The sequence below is a fragment of the Ornithorhynchus anatinus genome, chromosome 3 (assembly GCF_004115215.2).
Source record: "Ornithorhynchus anatinus isolate Pmale09 chromosome 3, mOrnAna1.pri.v4, whole genome shotgun sequence".
Taxonomy (NCBI): Eukaryota; Metazoa; Chordata; class Mammalia; order Monotremata; family Ornithorhynchidae; genus Ornithorhynchus; species Ornithorhynchus anatinus.
In genome coordinates, this window is record NC_041730.1 from 86,941,686 (window position 1) to 86,959,855 (window position 18,170).

At 52.9% G+C, this 18,170-nt stretch overlaps 1 protein-coding gene across 1 annotated transcript; it reads left to right on the forward strand.

Moving 5' to 3' along the window:
• Window positions 1-912: 912 nt before the first annotated feature.
• Window positions 913-14,909, forward strand: NODAL (nodal growth differentiation factor). Its single transcript, XM_029059871.2, has 3 exons — window positions 913-1,126; window positions 9,156-9,889; window positions 14,718-14,909. The coding sequence occupies exons 1-3, from the start codon at window positions 913-915 to the stop codon at window positions 14,868-14,870; spliced, it is 1,101 nt and encodes a 366-aa protein (XP_028915704.1). The 3' UTR covers window positions 14,871-14,909.
• Window positions 14,910-18,170: the final 3,261 nt, after the last annotated feature.

Sequence of the window (18,170 nt, forward strand, 5' to 3'; positions counted from 1 at the left end):
ATAAATACGATCGAAAGAATGAATGAACAAAGGACCAGACAGTGTTTTGCTCTGTTGTCTGTCTCCCCCTTCTAGACTGTGAGCCTATTGTCGGGCAGGGAGACTGTGTGCCCGTCAATGACGAGGGACTGTCTCTATCTGCTGCCGAATTGTCCATTCCAAGCGCTCTGCACATACTAAGCGCTCCATAAATACTATCGAATGAATGAATGAATGTCTCAGGTGCCGAAATGTGTTTTCCAAGCCCTTAGTACAGTGCTCTGCACCTAGTAAGCGCTCCATAAATACTATCGAATGAATGAATGCATGTCTCTGGTGCCGCATTGTGCTTTCCAAGCGCTTGGTCCAGTGCTCTGCACCTAGTAAGCGCTCCATAAATACTATCGAATGAATGGATGTCTCTGGTGCCGCACTGTGCTTTCCAAGCGCTTGGTCCAGTGCTCTGCACCTAGTAAGTTCTCCATAAATACTATCGAATGAATGAATACATGTCCCAGGTGCCGCATTGTGCTTTCCAAGCGCTTGGTCCAGGGCTCTGCACCTAGTAAGCGTTCCATAAATACTACTGAATGAATGAATGCATGTCTCAGGTGCCGCATTGTGCTTTCCAAGCGCTTAGTCCAGTGCCGCGCACACAGTAAGCGCTCAGTAAGCACGATTGAAAGAAGGAAGGAAGGAAGGACCGGCCTGCAAGCGCTCCCTCTGGCCTTTTTCCCCCGGGCAGCCTCCCAGCCCCCCACGCCCCCCTGCCCAGACAGGAGGGGAGGGCTCTTCTCCCCCCCCCCCCCCAGTCCGGCCTGACCCCCGGTCCACCCCACCCTCCTGGGGTCAGCCCGCTTGGGGAGGGTGGGGGAGGCGGCGGGGGGGATATAAAGGTGGGAGGGGGCCGGGTCCAGCCAGGCCAGAGCCATGATGGGCCGCGGCCTCCGGCCCGGGCTGCTCCAGATCTCCTGGGTCCTCGTCCTGGTCAGGGGGGCGACGGCGGCGGCGGTCCGGACCAGAGACCCCGGCCAGGTCCATCTGCCCCCAGCCCCGGGCCAGGCCCCGGCCCCGGCCCCCTACATGCTCAACCTGTTCCGCGGCGCTCCTCCTCGGGCGCGCATCATCCGCAGCCTCCGGGCGCAAGGTAAAACGCCCCCCCGCCCCCGCCCTGGCCGACCTAATCTCGGCCCTCCCGCTCCCGGTCCTACCTATGACCCGTCCCTCCTCTGCCCACGCCTGGGGTCGGCTCTGGGTCCGCCCCGTAGGGGATAATAATCATCATGTTGGTATCTGTGAAGCGCTTACCGTGGGCCCAAGCACTGTTCTAAGCTCTGGGGGAGATCCAGGGTCATCAGGTTGTCCCACGTGAGGCTCCCAGTCTTCATCCCCATTTGACAGATGAGGGAACTGAGGCTCAGAGAAGTGACCTGCTCACAGTCACACAGCTGCCAAGTGGCAGAGTCGGGATTCGAATCCGTGACCTCTGACTCCCAAGCCCGGGCTCTTGCCAAGGAGCCACGCTGCCCTGCCCGTGTTTGTCCGTGGCCTGTCCGTCATCTGCCCTGTCCAGCCCGGATCCTATCTGTGTCCGTGTCCGTGCCCTACCCGGGGCTTGCCCGTGCCCTGTCCATGTCCTGTCCGAGGGTTGTCCGTGCTCTGTCCGGGCCCTGTCCGTGTCCCGTCCGTCTCCTATCCGGTGGGTGTCCGGGCCCTGTCCGGGATTGTCCGTGCCCTCTCCGTGCCCTGTCCGGGGGTTGCCCGTGCCCTGTCCAGGCTTGTCGGTGCCCTGTCCGGGCCCTTTCCCTATCCTGTCCGTATCCTGTCCGGGGGTTGTCTGTGCCTGCCCTGCTTGTCTGTGCTCTAGCCGTGCCCTGCCTGGGGGTTTTCCGTGCCCTGTCCGGTTTTGTCTTTGCCCTGCCCTTGCGCTGTCCGGGGGTCGTCCGTGCCTTGTCCAGGCTTGTCTGTGCCCTGCCCTGTCCATGTCCTGTCCTGTCCGGGGAGTGTCCGTGCTCTGGCCGGCTTGTCTGGGCCCTATCGTGCCCTGTCCGGGGGTTGTCCGTACCCTGTCCATGTCCGTGCCCTGTCCGGGGGTTGCCCGGGCCCTGTCTAGGCTTGTAAGTGCCCTGTCCGTGCCCTGTCCGTATCCTGTCCGGCGGGTGGCCGTGCCCTGTCCGGGCTTGTCTGTGCCCTGTCCGTGCCCTGTCCATGTCCTGTCCGGTCTTTTCTCTGCCCTGTCCGTGCCCTGTCCATATCCTGTCTGGTCTTGTCTGTGCCCTGTCCGTGCCCTGTCCGGTCTTGTCTGTGCCCTGTCCGTGCCCTGTCCGGTCTTGTCTGTGCCCTGGCCGTGCCCTGTCCATGTCCTGTCCGGTCTTTTCTCTGCCCTGTCCGTGCCCTGTCCATATCCTGTCTGGTCTTGTCTGTGCCCTGTCCGTGCCCTGTCCGGTCTTGTCTGTGCCCTGTCCGTGCCCTGTCCGGTCTTGTCTGTGCTCTGTCCGTGCCCTGCCCATGCCCTGTCCATGTCCTGTCCGTGTCCTGTCCATATTCTGGCTGTGCCCAGCTCATTCCACCAGTCTGTCCTCTGCACTGCCCGTTCCATGTCCTGTCCTGTCTGTGCTCTGTTCGTATCCTATCCGTGCCCTGTCCTTACCAGTCTGGGCCCTGCCCATCCCCTGCCAATCCAGTATGTACCCTCTCTGTCCTCTGTCCTTTACAGCCACCTCGTGTTTCCCAGTGCTTAGTTTACTGTTAGGCCCACTCCTTGAGGGCAGGGATCGGATCTATTTATGCTATTGTACTCTCCGTAGCGCTTAGTACAGAGTTCTGCACACTGTATGCACTCAATACATGCTACTGATTGAATACTACTACTACTACTACTAATAATAATCAAATAACGGTATTAAACGCTTTGTGCCAAGCGCTGCGCTAAGAGCTGTGATAGATACAAGGTACTCAGATCAATCTGACACCACCCCTGTCCCATATGGGATCAACATCTAAGGGAAAGAACAAGTATTTCATTCCTTTTATTTTTCTCTTTTTATGGTACTTGTTAATCACTTTGTGCCAGGCACTGTTCTGAGCGCTGGGGCAGATACAAAGTAATCAGGCTGGACACAGTCCATGGGCCACATGGGGCTCACAGTCTTAATCCTCATTTTGCAGGTGAGAACTGAGGCCAGAGAAATTAAGTAATAATAATTATGGTATTTGTTTAAGCACTCACTATGTGTCAGGCACTGTACTAAAGGGCGGGGGTGGATGCAAGCAAATTCATTCAATAGTATTTATTGAGCGCTTACTATGTGCAGAGCACTGTACTAAGCGCTTGGGATGAACAAGTCGGCAACAGATAGAGACAGTCCCTGCCGTTTGACGGGCTTACAGTCTAATCGGGGGAGACGGACAGACAAGAACAATGGCACTAAGCGTCAAGGGGAAGAACATCTCGTAAAAACAATGGCAACTAAATAGAATCAAGGCGATGTACAATTCATTAACAAAATAATAAAATAATAAAATAACAAAATAAAATAAAATAATAAAATAAAATAATCAGGTTGGACGCAGTCCCTGTCCCACATGGGGCTCAATCTCGATTCCCATTTTACAGATGAGGTAACTGAGGCACAGAGAAATTAAGTGATTTGCCCAAGGGCACACAGCAGACAAGTGGAGGAGCCGGCATGAGAACCCAGGTCCTTCTGATTCCCAGGCCCGTGCGCTATCCACTATTTTTTAAGTCCCTATTTTACAGATGAGGAAACTAAAGATTAGAGGCAAAAATTAGCAGGTAAATAGGGGGAACCGGGATTCGAACCCAGGTATTCCGACTCCCAGGCCCGTGCTCTCTCATTAGACCATGCTGCTCCAATTATTTGAATTCATACTGCTAATCAATTGATATGCCTGCCCTTCCCTTGCTTCTGTTTTACCAGTCTATCGGCACTGTGAGTCCCCAAGTGCTCAGTACGGTGCTCTGGCCGAGGTGGGCCCCGGCAAGAGCACAGGCATGGGAGTCAGAGGTCGTGGGTTCTAATCCCAGCTCCTCCACTTCTCTGCTGTGTGCTCTTGTGCAAGTCGCATAACTTCTCTGCGCCTCAGTTACCTCATCTGCAAAATGGGGATTACAACTGTGAGCCCCATGTGGGACAGGGACCGTGTCCAACTTGATTAACTTGCATCTACCCCGGCGCTTAGAACGGGGCTTTGCACATAGTAAGCGCTGAACATATACCGTAAGTAGTATTTTGAATGCCAACTAATTAATCGTCCTGCCCGTTGATGTCTCCGCCAGGCCCTGCTGGGCCAAGAGGGGGTGAGAGGGTTTAGGGTGTATTTAGAGACTATCCCAGACCTTCCAGCCCCGAGTCGGCCCAATCCACATCCCTCCGGGTGGCCCTCGGCGCTGCCCCTTCGTCGACCTCACACCCCTCCTCCCTTCCCCTCCTCTCCCCTCCCCTGCCCTCCGGGGGCCGAGGCCTGGGCCTGAGCCAGCCCCTCGGGTCAGCGGCCAGACAGCGACCCGACCCGGCCGGGGGGCGGGAGGGGGGTGCAATCCACATCCGTTAATCTGATCTAAAGTGAAGGCCTGCTTCCCCCCCAGCACCCCAGCTCTGTGAGCCCTGCCCTCCCTTTGCGGCAGTTGGGTCGGGGGGGAGGAGAAGAGGACCAGGCCACCCCCTCCAAGGGTCATTTGTAAATGTCACCTGGGAGTCTCACCTCCCCTCAATGCCAATGCAGCCCCCACCCGCCACTGTCCCCCCAGGCTCATCACCTAGCCTCTTGGGGGTCGGGGTGCGATGGGGTCGGACTGCAAGGAAGGGAGCAAGACCCGTGGGTAGGGGAGTAAGACCCGTGGGCAGAATCTACCCTGAAATGAAGGTCGAACCAGGTCGGAGCGGCACCCCAGCTGGGGCCTGGGGGGCAGGCAGAGAGTTCACGAAGCAGGGAGGATGGAGAAGAGGCGGTGGGGGGCGGTTCTTCCACCCCTACAGGACCTTCTTCAGGCACTTAAAATCACAAATGCTTCCCCCCAAAGCCCTAACAGCCATATGAGGCCTCTGGGTACATCGTTCAATCAATCAATGGTATTTATTGAGCAGAGCACTGTGCCAAGCACTTGAGAGAGAGCAACAGGATCTGTAGACACATTCCCTGCCAACTCTGTTGTACATCATAAAAATAATGATGGCATTCGTTAAGCGCTTACTATGTGCCAAGCACTTCTGGGATAGATGGAAGTTATCAGGCTGCCCACCATGGGGCTCACAGTCAATCCCCATTTTACAGATGAGGGAACTGAGGCCCAGAGAAGTTAAGCGACCTGCGCAAAGTCACACAGCTGACAAGTGGCAGAGTCGGGATGAGTACAGTCGGGACGTGTGACTCCCAAGCCCGTGCTCTTTCCACTAAGCCACGCTGCTTCTCTGACTACACAGCAGTCATCATTTCTGTGAACAGCTGTGGCTCTCCCGTGGGGCTCCGAGATGCATCCTCGGTGAATTGGTGCCCTGGTGTCCCGTAGTCCCTAGCGGTCCCACAGAACAAGGGTCAGAATAATTATTTAGTTGGGGGTGACCACCGGAAGAGGGTAGATGGAAGAGACAGTGTCCTAGATCCTGCACAGAAACTAGGTCTCAGTGGAGGGGGTTTGGTATTTAGAGGGGAGAAAATTGAAGGACTTAATGCTATAGTCGATGAGTGGCCTAATAAAGCAAGCAAAGTAGCTGAGGGAAGGAATGTAATCAATCAGCGACACTTATTTAGCGCTTACTATGTCCAGCACTGTACTAATCTCATTATGGAAAGGAAATGTCTCTGTTAATTCTGTTGCACTTAGAGAAGCAGAGTGGCCTAGTGGATAGAGCACGGGCCTGCTGTGTGACCGTGGGCAAGTCATTTAACTTCTCTTTGCCTCGGTTCCCTCATCTGTAAAATGGGAATTAAGGCTGTGAGCTCTATGTGGGACAGGGACTGCATATAACCCAATTATCTAGTAACTACCCCAGCGCTCAGAACAGGGCCTGGCACACGGTAAGTGCTTAACCAATACCATCGTTATTATTATTACTCTCCCAAGCACTTACTACCGTGCCCTGCACACAGTAAGCACTCAGTAAATACCACTGATTGATTGCTTGATTGGGAGATAATAATACAACAGAGTTGGTAGACGTGTTCCTTGCACACGAGTTTACCGTGTAGAGAGGGAGTTAATCAGACTGTTTTGTGGGAAAGTGTGATTGGGGTGGGGGTGAAATAAGAAAGGGGTTATTGGGGGATAAGTGTCTGAGAACAGCAGGGAGAAGGAGGGGGTTATTGGATTAAGCAGTTGTTCTGCCAGGCGGGTGGGGGAGGAAAAGGAGTGGGGGAGGAGTCCAGGATCCATTGGGGGCTAGTAGAGATCTTGGGGGAGGTGAGGTGATTGTGTGTGTGTGTGTGTGTGTGTGTGTGTGTGTGTGTGTGTGTTGGCCGGGGGTGAGGGGGAGGGAGGTAAGGGCTCTCTTTTCCATGCTCGGGATGTTAGATGCTATTAAAGGACCCCAGACTCCAATCTTTCACATCCACACCTCCATCACCCCACCTGTGCAGTCCACTCTCTCTAATAATAATAATAATGGTATTTGTTAAGTGCTTACTATGTGCCAAGCACTTTTCTAAGCCCTGGGATAGATACAAGGTCGGCAGGTTGTCCCACGTGGGGCTCGCCATCTTAATCCCCATTTTACAGATGAGGTAACTGAGGCCCAGAGAAGTGAAGTGATTTGCCCAAAGTCACACAGCTGATAAGTGGCGGAGCCGGGATCAGAACCCACGCCCGCCGACTCCCAAGCCGGCGCTCTTTCCACTAAGCCACGCTGCTTCTATTATCAGCGTCGGGAAGGGCCTGCTAGCCTGGATAATTGAAGAAAGAGCACAGATAAAGGAAAAGCTCTGTAGCCATTTCGATCCCCAGACTCTTGGATACTCTTACCCGTAATAATAATAATGATGATGATGGAATTGGTTAAGCGCTTACTATGTGCAAAGCACTGTAGCTGGGAGGCTACAAGGTGATCAGGATGTCCCACGTGGGGCTCACAGTCTTAATCCCCATTCTACAGACGAGGGAACTGAGGCCCAGAGAAGTTAAGTGACTTGCCCAAAGTCACACAGCTGACAGGTGTTTAGAGGGAAGCAAAAGGTGCTGACCGGAGTCACCATTTCCTCTTCGATTCTCTGCCCACGTCTAGCAAAGACAGTGGGAGGAAGGAGAAACTAGAGAACTGGACAGTGCATTGTGTTTGAGAATCATATTGACGTTGGAGCTGCTCCTTTAAGAACAGACCTCTGAAACTTCATCTTGGGGAAAGGGAGATCGCGGAAGATCTTGGAAGAAGTTAAGGGACTCCCAGGCATACTAAAAGTCTGGGAAGTAGCAGTCTTCCATCCCATTGTTAAGGACTTCTCAATTAAGCCAGCTAAAACCCTATGCTAATGGAGTTCAGATACTTGGTAAGATGCGGACTAGTGGAAAGAGCACAGACCTGGGTCCAAAGATCCGGGCTCCACCACTTGTCTGCTCTTTGACCCTGGGCAAATCACTTAACTTCCCTAAACCTCTGTTATCTCATCTGTAAAATAGGGATTCACTACCTGTTCTCCTTCCTGCTTTGACTGTGAGCCCCATGTGGAACCCGATTATCCTGATTATATTACTCCAGGGCTTAGTACAGTGCTTGGCTCATGGTAAGAGCTTAACAAATATCACGAATTATTACTATTATTATTATTATCATGCTGCACCTCACCTCCTCCTTCCTGAAGTCTGCTCAGACTCGCAAATGTACATGGGAACACTTGCCCTTAGTTACTTCCTGAGTGTTCTTGCCCGTAAACACCCAATTTCCACATGGCCCCTTTGAGGACTGGGACCAGTAGAGGATCTTCTAAGAGAGGAACTCTGCTGTGGTCATACTATTTTGTGACTAACTTAGTGTCCAAGCTATTTCTCCCCACTAAGCACGCTTGATGCCTCCCCTAGCTGTAGGTTCAAGGCGGCAGAAAGGTGGCGGAGAGGGGAAAGGGTAAGGTGAGTGGGAAGGGACTAATCTCAGTCGGTGGCATTTATGGGGTGCCTACTGTGTGCAGAGCACTGTACTAAGTGCTTGGGAGCCTTCTCAGTGTGCCTCATCCTCGCCTGCCCCGCCGTCGACCCCTGACCCAAGTCCTACCTCTGGCCCTTCTCACATCCGCCGAACTAGCACACTTCCCCTCTTCAAAGCCCTACTGATAGTTCACCCTCTCCAGGGGGCCTTCCCGGACCGAGCCCTCCCTTTTCCTCTGCTCCAAGCGCTTAGTACAGTGCTCTGCACACAGTAAGTGCTCCATAAATATGATTGGTTAAGTGACTTGCCCAGGGTCATGCAGCAGGCAATTCAGGGAAGGCGGAATTAGAACCCAGGACCTAGGCCCGACCTTTTTCCACTGGGCCACGCTGTGACCTCTGGCCCTAGTAGTTAATCCTGAACCAAGCCGTTGAGTGCCAGTAGTCCATCACCAAAACTGGCTTTTTGGGGGTTACAGACTAGAGCTTTGGGGGAAGCTTAGAAGAATCAATTCTCAGCCGTGGCGGGGATAGTGGAAATATTCCTCCTCCTCCTCCTCTTCTTTTAACCCCCCCCTCGCCCCTTCAAGTGGTACCAGCAGCCACCTGCAGCTGAGTCACTGCACCGTTCCGCAGCTCTGTCCCATCGCCCTGGTCAGAAGGGTCCTGCCCTGGATCTTTCCGGTGGCCGGACGTGAACAGCTCAGGGCTTGACCCGACTCCACCATGTTGAAGAATGAAGTGGGGGCCAGGGTTTGTGAGGGTAGCCAAGGTGGGGCAGACATTTCTTTATTGACTCTTCCCCCCTACCCGCGTGTCTTTCTGTGCTTGGCAGAGTGGCTAGAGCACAGGCCTGGGAGTCAGGAGGTCATGGGTTCTAATCTTGACTCCGCCACTCGTCTGCTGCGTGACCTTGGGCAAGTCACTTCACTTCTGGGCCTCAGTTGTAAAATGGGGATTGAGACCATGAGGACCACGGTGTCCAACCTGATTTACTTGCATCCACCCCAGTGCCGAGTACAGTGCCTAGCACCCGGTAAGTGCTTAACAAATACCACCGTTATTTTTATTATTTTCTGCCTAGGAGTGGAACTGGAAGAGCAGCGATGGGTTTTCGCCTTTGATTTCTCCTTCATCAACCAGGCAGAGGAGCTGGAGATGGCAGAGTTGAGGCTCCCCGTGCCCGTGTCCCCGCTGCTCGACCCCCTGAGCCCGGAGGCCCAAAAGCCACTCCTGGTGGAGATCTTCCACCAGCCCAAACCGGACAGAGAGAGCGGCCCGGACTCCTGCCGGGAGCGTCGCCTGCTGGGCCGGTCCACCCTCGCTCCCTCGCGCGTCAGCGTCACCCCCAACGGCACGGTCCTGGAGGTGACCGGGCCCCTCTCCGACTGGTTCGGCCAATCCGGCTCCCGGGAGGAGACGCCGGCCGGGGGGAAGGAGACGGCTCGGAACTGCGGGCCCCGGCGGCCGGACGCCCCGGCCTCGGACGTGCTGCTGATGCTGCACTCGAACCCTTCGAAGGAGCAGAGCGGCCTGGGCGGCTCCCCCTTGCTGAGGGCAGCAGAAAACTCTCAGAGGGCCCGGGGGGCGAGGCTTTTCCGGGAGAAGTTCAAGAGACACCGGCGCCACAAGAAGGAGGAAGCCGTCAGCGGCGCCAGCGGCCGGTGCCGGAGGGTGAACTTCCACGTGGACTTCGGTCAGGTCGGCTGGAGTAAATGGGTCATCTATCCCAAGCAGTACAACGCCTACCGCTGTGAGGGCGTCTGTCCCAACCCGCTGGGAGAGGAATTCAAACCCACCAACCATGCCTACATCCAGGTAACCACCTCCCTCTCTCTGCCCTCCGCTACTCAGATCTTTGGAGTCGGAGGTCATGGGTTCGAATCCCGGCTCGGCCACCTGTCAGCTGTGTGACTTTGGGCAAGTCCCTTCACTTCTCGGTGCCTCAGTTCCCTCATCTGTAAAATGCTCATCTGTGAGCCCCACGTGGGCCAACCTGATTCCCCTGTGTCTACCCCTGCGCTCAGAACAGTGCTCGGCACCTAGTGAGCGCTTAACAAATACCAACATTATTATTATCATTATTATCTTGGATGAGTCGATCAATCAATCAGCAGTATGTGTTAAGCGCTTACGGTGTGCCAGGCACTGTATGAAGTACTAGGGTAGATACAAGGTAGTTGTAGAGACGAGGGTAGACGGGAAGCAGCGTGGCTCAGTGGAAAGAGCCTGGGCTTCGGAGTCAGGGGTCGTGGGTTCGACTCCCGGCTCTGCCGCTTGTCGGCTGTGTGACTGTGGGCGAGTCACTTCGCTTCTCTGTGCCTCAGTTACCTCATCTGTAAAATGGAGATTAACTAGGAGCCTCACGTCGGACGGCCTGTATCTACCTCAGCGCTTAGAACAGTGCTCTGCACGTAGTAAGCGCTTAACAAATACCAACATTATTATTACTATTACAAGCTAATCAGCTTGGACACAGCCCAAGCTCAAAGTCTTGATCCCCGTTTTACAGATGAGGCAAGTGAGGCACAGAGAAGCAAGTGAGTTGCCCAAGGTCACGCAGCAGACAAGAGGAGGAGTCGGGATTAGGACGCAGGTCCTCTGACTCCCAAGCCTGAACTCTTTCCACTAGGCTAGGCGGCTTCCCTATTTATCAAACAGTTGCCGTTGTGTGCGGGGCACTGTACTAAATGCTTGGGAGAATACACCGGGAGTTGGTAGACAAGTCCCCTACCCTCAAGGAGCTTACAAGAGAAGCAGCGTGGCTCAGTGGAAAGAGCACGGGCTTGGGAGTCAGAGGGCATGGGTTCGAATCCCGGCTCGGCCACTTGTCAGCTGTGTGACTTTGGGCAAGTCACTTCACTTCTCGGTGCCTCAGTTACCTCATCTGTAAAATGGGGATTAAGACTGTGAGCCCCACGTGGGACAACCTGAATGCCCTGTGTCTACCCCAGCGCTTAGAACGGTGGTCGGCACATAGTAAGCGCTTTACAAATACCAACATTATTATTATTATTACAGTGGAGTGGAGGAGCTTACAATAGAGCAGAGGAGCGTACCAGCCGCTTTTATTAAAGGTCTTCCTTTCCTTAGCACGGGAGCCCCAGAGCCACATCTGACAGTCCAATGATGATAATAATAATATTTTGGACTGCACCTTTATTTTTCCGAAGCTCGGTAGTGGGAAGCAGCGTGGCTCAGAGGAAAGAGCCTGGGCTTGGGAGTCAGAGGTCATGGGCTCGACTCCCGGCTCTGCCACTTGGCAGCTGTGTGACTGTGGGCAAGTGACTTAACTTCTCGGTGCCTCAGTTACCTCATCTGTAAAATGGGGATTAAGTGTGAGCCTCGCGTGGGACAACCTGATGACCCTGGATCTACCCCAGCGCTTAGAACGGTGCTCTGCACATAGTAAGAGCTTAACAAACGCCAACATTATTAATCTCATTTTGTTTTGGCAACATCTCTTGGAGGTGAGGAGGAAGGTAAGGAGAGGCAGGTAGTACGATATTCCTTTTACAGATGAGGAAATCGAGACACAGAGCAGCTGTGACTGGCCCCAGGTCACCCGGGAGCCGAACGGCACTCTTGGACCCTGACTCGGGCCAGAGAAGCAGGGGTGTCTAGTGTGATGAGCACAGACTTGGGAATCAGAGGGCTGGGAGTCGGGGGATCCCGTTCTAAGCCCCACTAGGCCACTTGCCTGCTGGCTGACCGCGGGCAAGTCACTTCACTTATCTTGCCTCGGTTTCCTGATCCATAAAAGGGGGACGAAATACCTGTTCTCCCTCCTACTTAGACTGTGTTGGGTAGGAAACATGTCCGATCTGCATAGAGAGAAGCAGCGTGGCTCAGTGGAAAGTGCCTGGGCTTCGGAGTCAGAGGTCATGAGTTCTAACCCCGGCTCTGCCGCGTGCCAGCTGGGTGACTTTGGGCAAGTCACTTCACTTCTCTGGGCCTCAGATGCCTCATCTGTAAAAGGGGGATTAAAACTGTGAGCCCCGTGTGGGACTCCCTCATCACCTTGTATCCCCCAGCGCTTAGAACGGTGCTTTGCCCATAATAAGCGCTTAACAAATACCATTTTTATTTTATTTTATATACTGTACCTACCCCAGTGCTTTGTACGGCGCTTGACACATAGAGAGCGCCTAACAAGTGCCACAATTACTGCTAGTATTACTACCTAGGCTAAAGTATCTGTTGCCAGATTGTACATTCCAAGCGCTTAGTACAGTGCTCTGCACACAGTAAGCGCTCAATAAATACGATTGAATGAATGAGCCCGTCCACTCTTCTGGGGTGAGAGTCCCTCTAGCGGCTACTCTCAGGGCATTGTTTTTAGGGTGGGAACACTTGTTTCCTGCCCCTCATCAATCAATAAATCAATCAATTGTATTTATCGAATACTTACTGCATGCAGAGCGTTGCACTAAACGTTTGGGAGAGTACAATATAACAGAGCCGGTAGTCATGTTCGCTGCCCACACTGAGCTTATAGTCGCCCACAATCTAGAAGCAGCGTGGCTCAGTGGAAAGAGCCTGGGCTTCGGAGTCAGAGGTCATGGGTTCGAATGCAGGATCTGCCCCTTGGCAGCTGTGTGACTGTGGGCAAGTCACTTCACTTCTCTGTGCCTCATCTGTAAAATGGGGATTAACTGTGAGCCTCACGTGGGACCACCTGATTGCCCTGTATCTCCCCCAGCGCTTAGAACAGTGCTCTGCACATAGTAAGCGCTTAACAAATACCAACATTATCATTATTATTATCATTAGAGTGCTTTTCTAAAAGTGACACGGCATAGGGGATAGAGCAGGGACCTGGAAGTCAGATTAATCCCCGGCTCGGCTACTGGTCTGCTATGTGCCCTTGGGCAAGTCACTTCACTTCTCTGGCCCTCAGTTACCTCATCTGTAAAACGAGGATTAAGACTGTGATTCCCCACGTGAAACAGGGACTGTATCCAACCCGATTTGCTTGGATCTACCCAACTCCTGGCAGTGCCTGGCACATAGTTAAGCGCTTAGCAAATACCATAATTATTATTTAGAGTGGCCACTCTGGAGACCCTCAGAGTTGGGTAGCATTGTCCTAGTGAGAAAGAGCCTGGGTCTGGGAGTGAGGGGACCTGGATTCTAATCCCAGCTCAGCCGCTGGTCTGCTATGAGACCTTGGGGAAGTCACTTAACTTCTCTGCCACAGTTTCCTTATCTATAAAATGGGGATTAATCCTACTCCCTCTAATTTAGACTGTGATCCCCTTTTGGGATAGGGACTGCGCCCAACCTCATTAATTTATGTCTACCCCAGTGACTAGTATGGTGCACCTCATCTGTGAAATGGGGATTAACTGTGAGCCTCACGTGGGACAACCTGATTACCCTGTATCTATGCCAGCGCTTAGAACAGTGCTCTGCACATAGTAAGAGCTTAATAAATACCAACATTATCATAATAAGCACTTAACAAGTACTATTATTATTATTATTATTGTCATCATTATTATTATTACTATTACAACCATCACCCTGCACTGCAGATTTAGAGGACTCAGTTAAGAGAAAGAGAAGCTGCATGGCCTAGTGGACAGAGCACAGGTCTTGGACTCAGAGGACCTGGATTCTAATCCCAGCTCTGCCACTCGTCTGCCGTATTACCTGGAGCAAGTCACTTTGCTTCTCTGGGCCTCAGTTACCTCATCTGTAAAATGGGGATTAAGACTATGCACCCCATGTGGGACAGGGAGTCTGTCCAACCCGATTATCTTATATCCAGCGGTTAGTGTAGCGCCTGGCACATAGTAAGTATTAGATTGTAAACTCATTATGCGCAGGGAACATATCTGTTTATTGTTGTATTGTACTCATTCATTCAATCGTATTTATTGAGCGCTTACTGTGTGCAGGGCACTGTACTAAGCGCTTGGAATGGACAATTTGGCAACAGAGAGACCATCCCTGCCCAACAAAGGGCTCACAGCCTAAATGGGGGAGACAGACAACAAAACAAGTACTCTGACTCACCTAGGTGCTTAGTACAGTGATTTGCCCACAGTAAGTGCTCAGTAAATATGATTGAATGAATGAACAAATACCATTATTATTATTTTTTTTAAGGGGGGGGGAAAGGGCACATAAAGCCATCCCTTCACTATGCTCAAGGAGGCTGCCTGGGCCCTAACCCGAAATGCCGTGGGCTCCATTCTGAGCCGACCTCCATAGGCAGAGTCATCCAGGGGAGCACTGGAGAACCTACGGACAGACAGCATCCTATACAGGTGCTGATCTTCCTCTTGGCTGATTCACCTTCCTTTCTGGCGGGTTAATGGAAGCGTTATAGCTCAGTGGAAAGAGCCTGGGCTGGGGAGTCAGGGGTCATGGGTTCGAATCCTGCCTCTGCCACTTGGCAGCTGTGTGACTGTGGGCAAGTCACTTCACTTCTCTGGGCCGCAGTTACCTCATCTGTCAAATGGGGATTACCTGTGAGCCTCACGTGGGACAACCTGATTACCCTGGATCTACCCCAGCGCTTAGAACTGTGCTCCGCACGTAGTAAGCGCTTCGCAAATACCAACATTATTATCATTATTATTCATCCCTCGAGAACTGTGACTGACCTCCCCTTCCCCGGCCTACTCTCTCCCTCTAGAGCATGCTCAAGTACTATCACCCCAACCTGGTGCCCAACACCTGCTGCACCCCCGTGAAGACGAGGCCCATGAGCATGCTGTACCTGGAAGGCGACCAAGTCCTCCTGGGCCACCACGAAGACATGATCGTGGAGGAGTGCGGATGCCAATGAAGGAGTCCGGGAGATCGGGATCGGGGATGATCTTGGGCTACGCGGCCCTGGAGACTTGGCTTGATTCCCTCACCTCCCACCCGCGCTGGGCCCTGAGTTCCGGGCCAGGACTAGGTCGGGGATCCTCGAGCCTCGTCCGTCCGGAAAGGAACAGGATTTTTTCCTGGCACGGCGGGACAGAGAGGACACCGGTTATTCATCTGCCTGTCCGAGTGGCAGTCGACGCTCCCCCTGATATTTCCATGGGAACTATTGGGGAGCGCAGATTAGGGTGAGGGAAACCGTCGGCCGTAACAACCGAAGGTATCCGGTACGGCCCTCCTGTTACTCTCCGCCCCACCGGCCACAGACTGAAGCGGCTACCGCTGACTGAAGGGCCGGCCCCGGGGACTCATTCATTCGAACGTATTTATTGAGCGCTTACTGTGTGCAAAGCACTGTACTAAGTGCTCGGGAGAGCACGACATAACGGACGGAGACGTTCCTTGCCCACAACGAGCTCAGAGTCTGGAGGAGAGGGTCAGCTTCCGCTGCCAGTGACTTTTAGGTGCCTGGAAATGCGGGTGGAGGGGGTGGCTGACGTAGGAAGCGTCCCCGTTTTCGCAGCAAAGGCAGAAAGGAGAGGTGGTAAGGATGAAGTGGGCTAGGGAGGATGGGGGGTGGGGAGGGGGCCACTGACTACCTAGCTGCTACCATGGTAGTTTCCAGTGGTCTGGCCCATGCTTTGCACATTACAATAAATCTTTTGCTGTCTTCTCAGTTCTCAGGATGTCTTGGTTTGTCAGAAGGAGGGGTGGCGACTGACACTAAGGGACGTTTCCATAGGTTGACATGGGAAAACTTCCACAAGGCTTGTTCCCACTGAAACACTGTGGCCTCATGGAAAGGCCCTGGGCCTCGCGGTCAGGGAACTTGAGTTCTAATCCCAGCTTCGCCTTTTGCTTGCTGGGTGACCATGGATGAGTCACTTTATTTCTCTGTGCCTCAGTTATCTCATTTGTAAAATGGGGATTAAGACTGCGAGCCCCATGTGGGACAGGGACTGTATCCAACCCAATTTGCTCGACTCCATACCGGGGCTTAGTAGAGCACCTGGTACATAACACCCGGCACTTAACAGATACCACAATTATTATCATCGTTATTATTATTACTTAACTTTTCTGTGTCTCCCCATTTTCTCATCTGGGAATGGGGATAAGCTACCTGTGCTCCCTCAATCGATAAATCCATTTATTGAGTGCTGACTTGGTGCAGTACACTGTACTAAGCAATTGGGAGGGTATAATGTGAGGCCTACGTGGGACAGGGACTGTGTCCAATTTACACGCATCGAATCTACCCCGGTGCTTAGTTTACAGTGCTTGGGACATAGATAAGTGCTAAACAAATACCAACATTAGTATTAGAATCGTATTATTATTGTAGCCCCTGCGCCCAGCTGTTTCTTCAAGGCAGCTAAGAGGAACACTGTGAGTCTAGTCAGCCACTCAGGGTGAGGCAGGGTGGATGAGTTTACTTTCATGGTGCTTTTTTATTTTGTTTTATTGTGGTATTTGTTCAGCATATATTATGTGTCAGACACTATAGTAAGTGCTGGGGTGGATACAAGTTACTCAGATTGGACAAGGTTATGTCCCACATGGGGCTCACAGCCTTAATCTCCATTTTACAGATGAGGTAACTGAGCCCCAGAGAAGTGAAGCGATTTGCCCAAGGTCACACAGCGGACAAGTGGTGGAGCAGGGATTTAGAGCCCAGGTCCTTCTGACTCCCAGGCCCGGGTTCTATCCACTAGGCCGCACGACTTCTCTTTTGAGATGTGGATTTGCCCCATGGCCCACTCTGCTTCCTGAAAGGAACGTGTTGTTGGCTTCTGGTGTGGGATTCCGGCTTTGCAGACTCTTCCTTATCGGGCTTGTGGCCCGGTCACAGGGCTCGCTCACCACCAGCATCATCGGCTCCTGGAGTTGGAAAGAATGGAGTCCACGGAGCCGTGCAGCAGGAACCCAGAAATGGTGAAGATGAAGCAGCATAGCCTAGTGGAAACAGTTAGACCTGGGAGTCGGAGGACCTGGGTTCTAATCCCGGCTCCATCACTTGCCCGCTGTGTAATCCTGGGCGAGTCGCTTCACTTCTCTGTGCCTCTCACTTCCCTCATCTGCAAAATGGGGGTTCAATATCCATCCTCCCTCCTACATAGACTGTGACCTCCATGTGAGGCCCCATTATCTCAGATCTACCTCCGTCCTTAATACAGTGCTTGGCACATAGTAAGTGCTTAACACATAAGACATTGATTATCCTGTTCTGCACTGACATGAGCAGGTAGAGACCTGCTGAGTGCAGGGGGTGGGGCAGTTTTCCCTTGGACCAGGGGAAACTAAGGATCGCCGAAGAAAGAAGGGATTCTCCAATTCCAGAGCCCCGGCTGACTCTGACCCAGGGGCAGACCCGAGAGGAGCGCAGGACTCTACTCCAGCTCTGGTTTAGGCACCTGCAGTGGCATTTATGAGGTCTTACCCACTTTGTAAGAGTGGCACACATCCAAACCCATAAGTGTTTACACAGGCTGATTGGCAACTTTGTGGCTAACTCCCACGGGTCAGACTGAGCCACCGGCTGACAGTGGCAGTCTCTGCTTAATTTGCCCTATCGCCCACCCCTTGGGAGTCAACAGGGGACTTCAGGATGGACTAGAGAAGCAGCGTGGCTCAGTGGAAAGAGCACGGGCTTTGGAGTCAGGGCTCATGAGTTCGAATCCCAGCTCTGCCACTCGTCGGCTGTGTGACTGTGGGCAAGTCACTTCACTTCTCTGGGCCTCAGTTCCCTCATCTGTAAAATGGGGATTAAGACTGTGAGCCCCACGTGGGACAACGTGATTCCCCTGTGTCTACCCCAGCGCTTAGAACAGTGCTCGGCACATAGTAAGCGCTTAACAAATACCAACATTATTATTATTATTAGTGCAGCCCTAATACCCGCGGCCCCTCCTCCACCCCCTCCCACACAGAGTGTTTTGATAGTAGCAGCTGCTCTATCATAAATTCATTTGATGGGGCATTAACTGATCTTCCCTGCACACCCGATGCCCTTGATCCATCACAAACCCCAACTCTGAGAAGCAGCACGGGCCTGGGAGTCAGAAGGACCTGGGTTCTAATCCCAGATCTCCACTTTCCTGCTGCGTGTCCTCGGGCAAGTCACTTTCTGTGCCTCGGTTACCTCATCTGTAAAATGGGGATTAAGACTGAGCCTCACATGGGTCACGGACTGTGTCCATCCTGATAAGCTCGTATC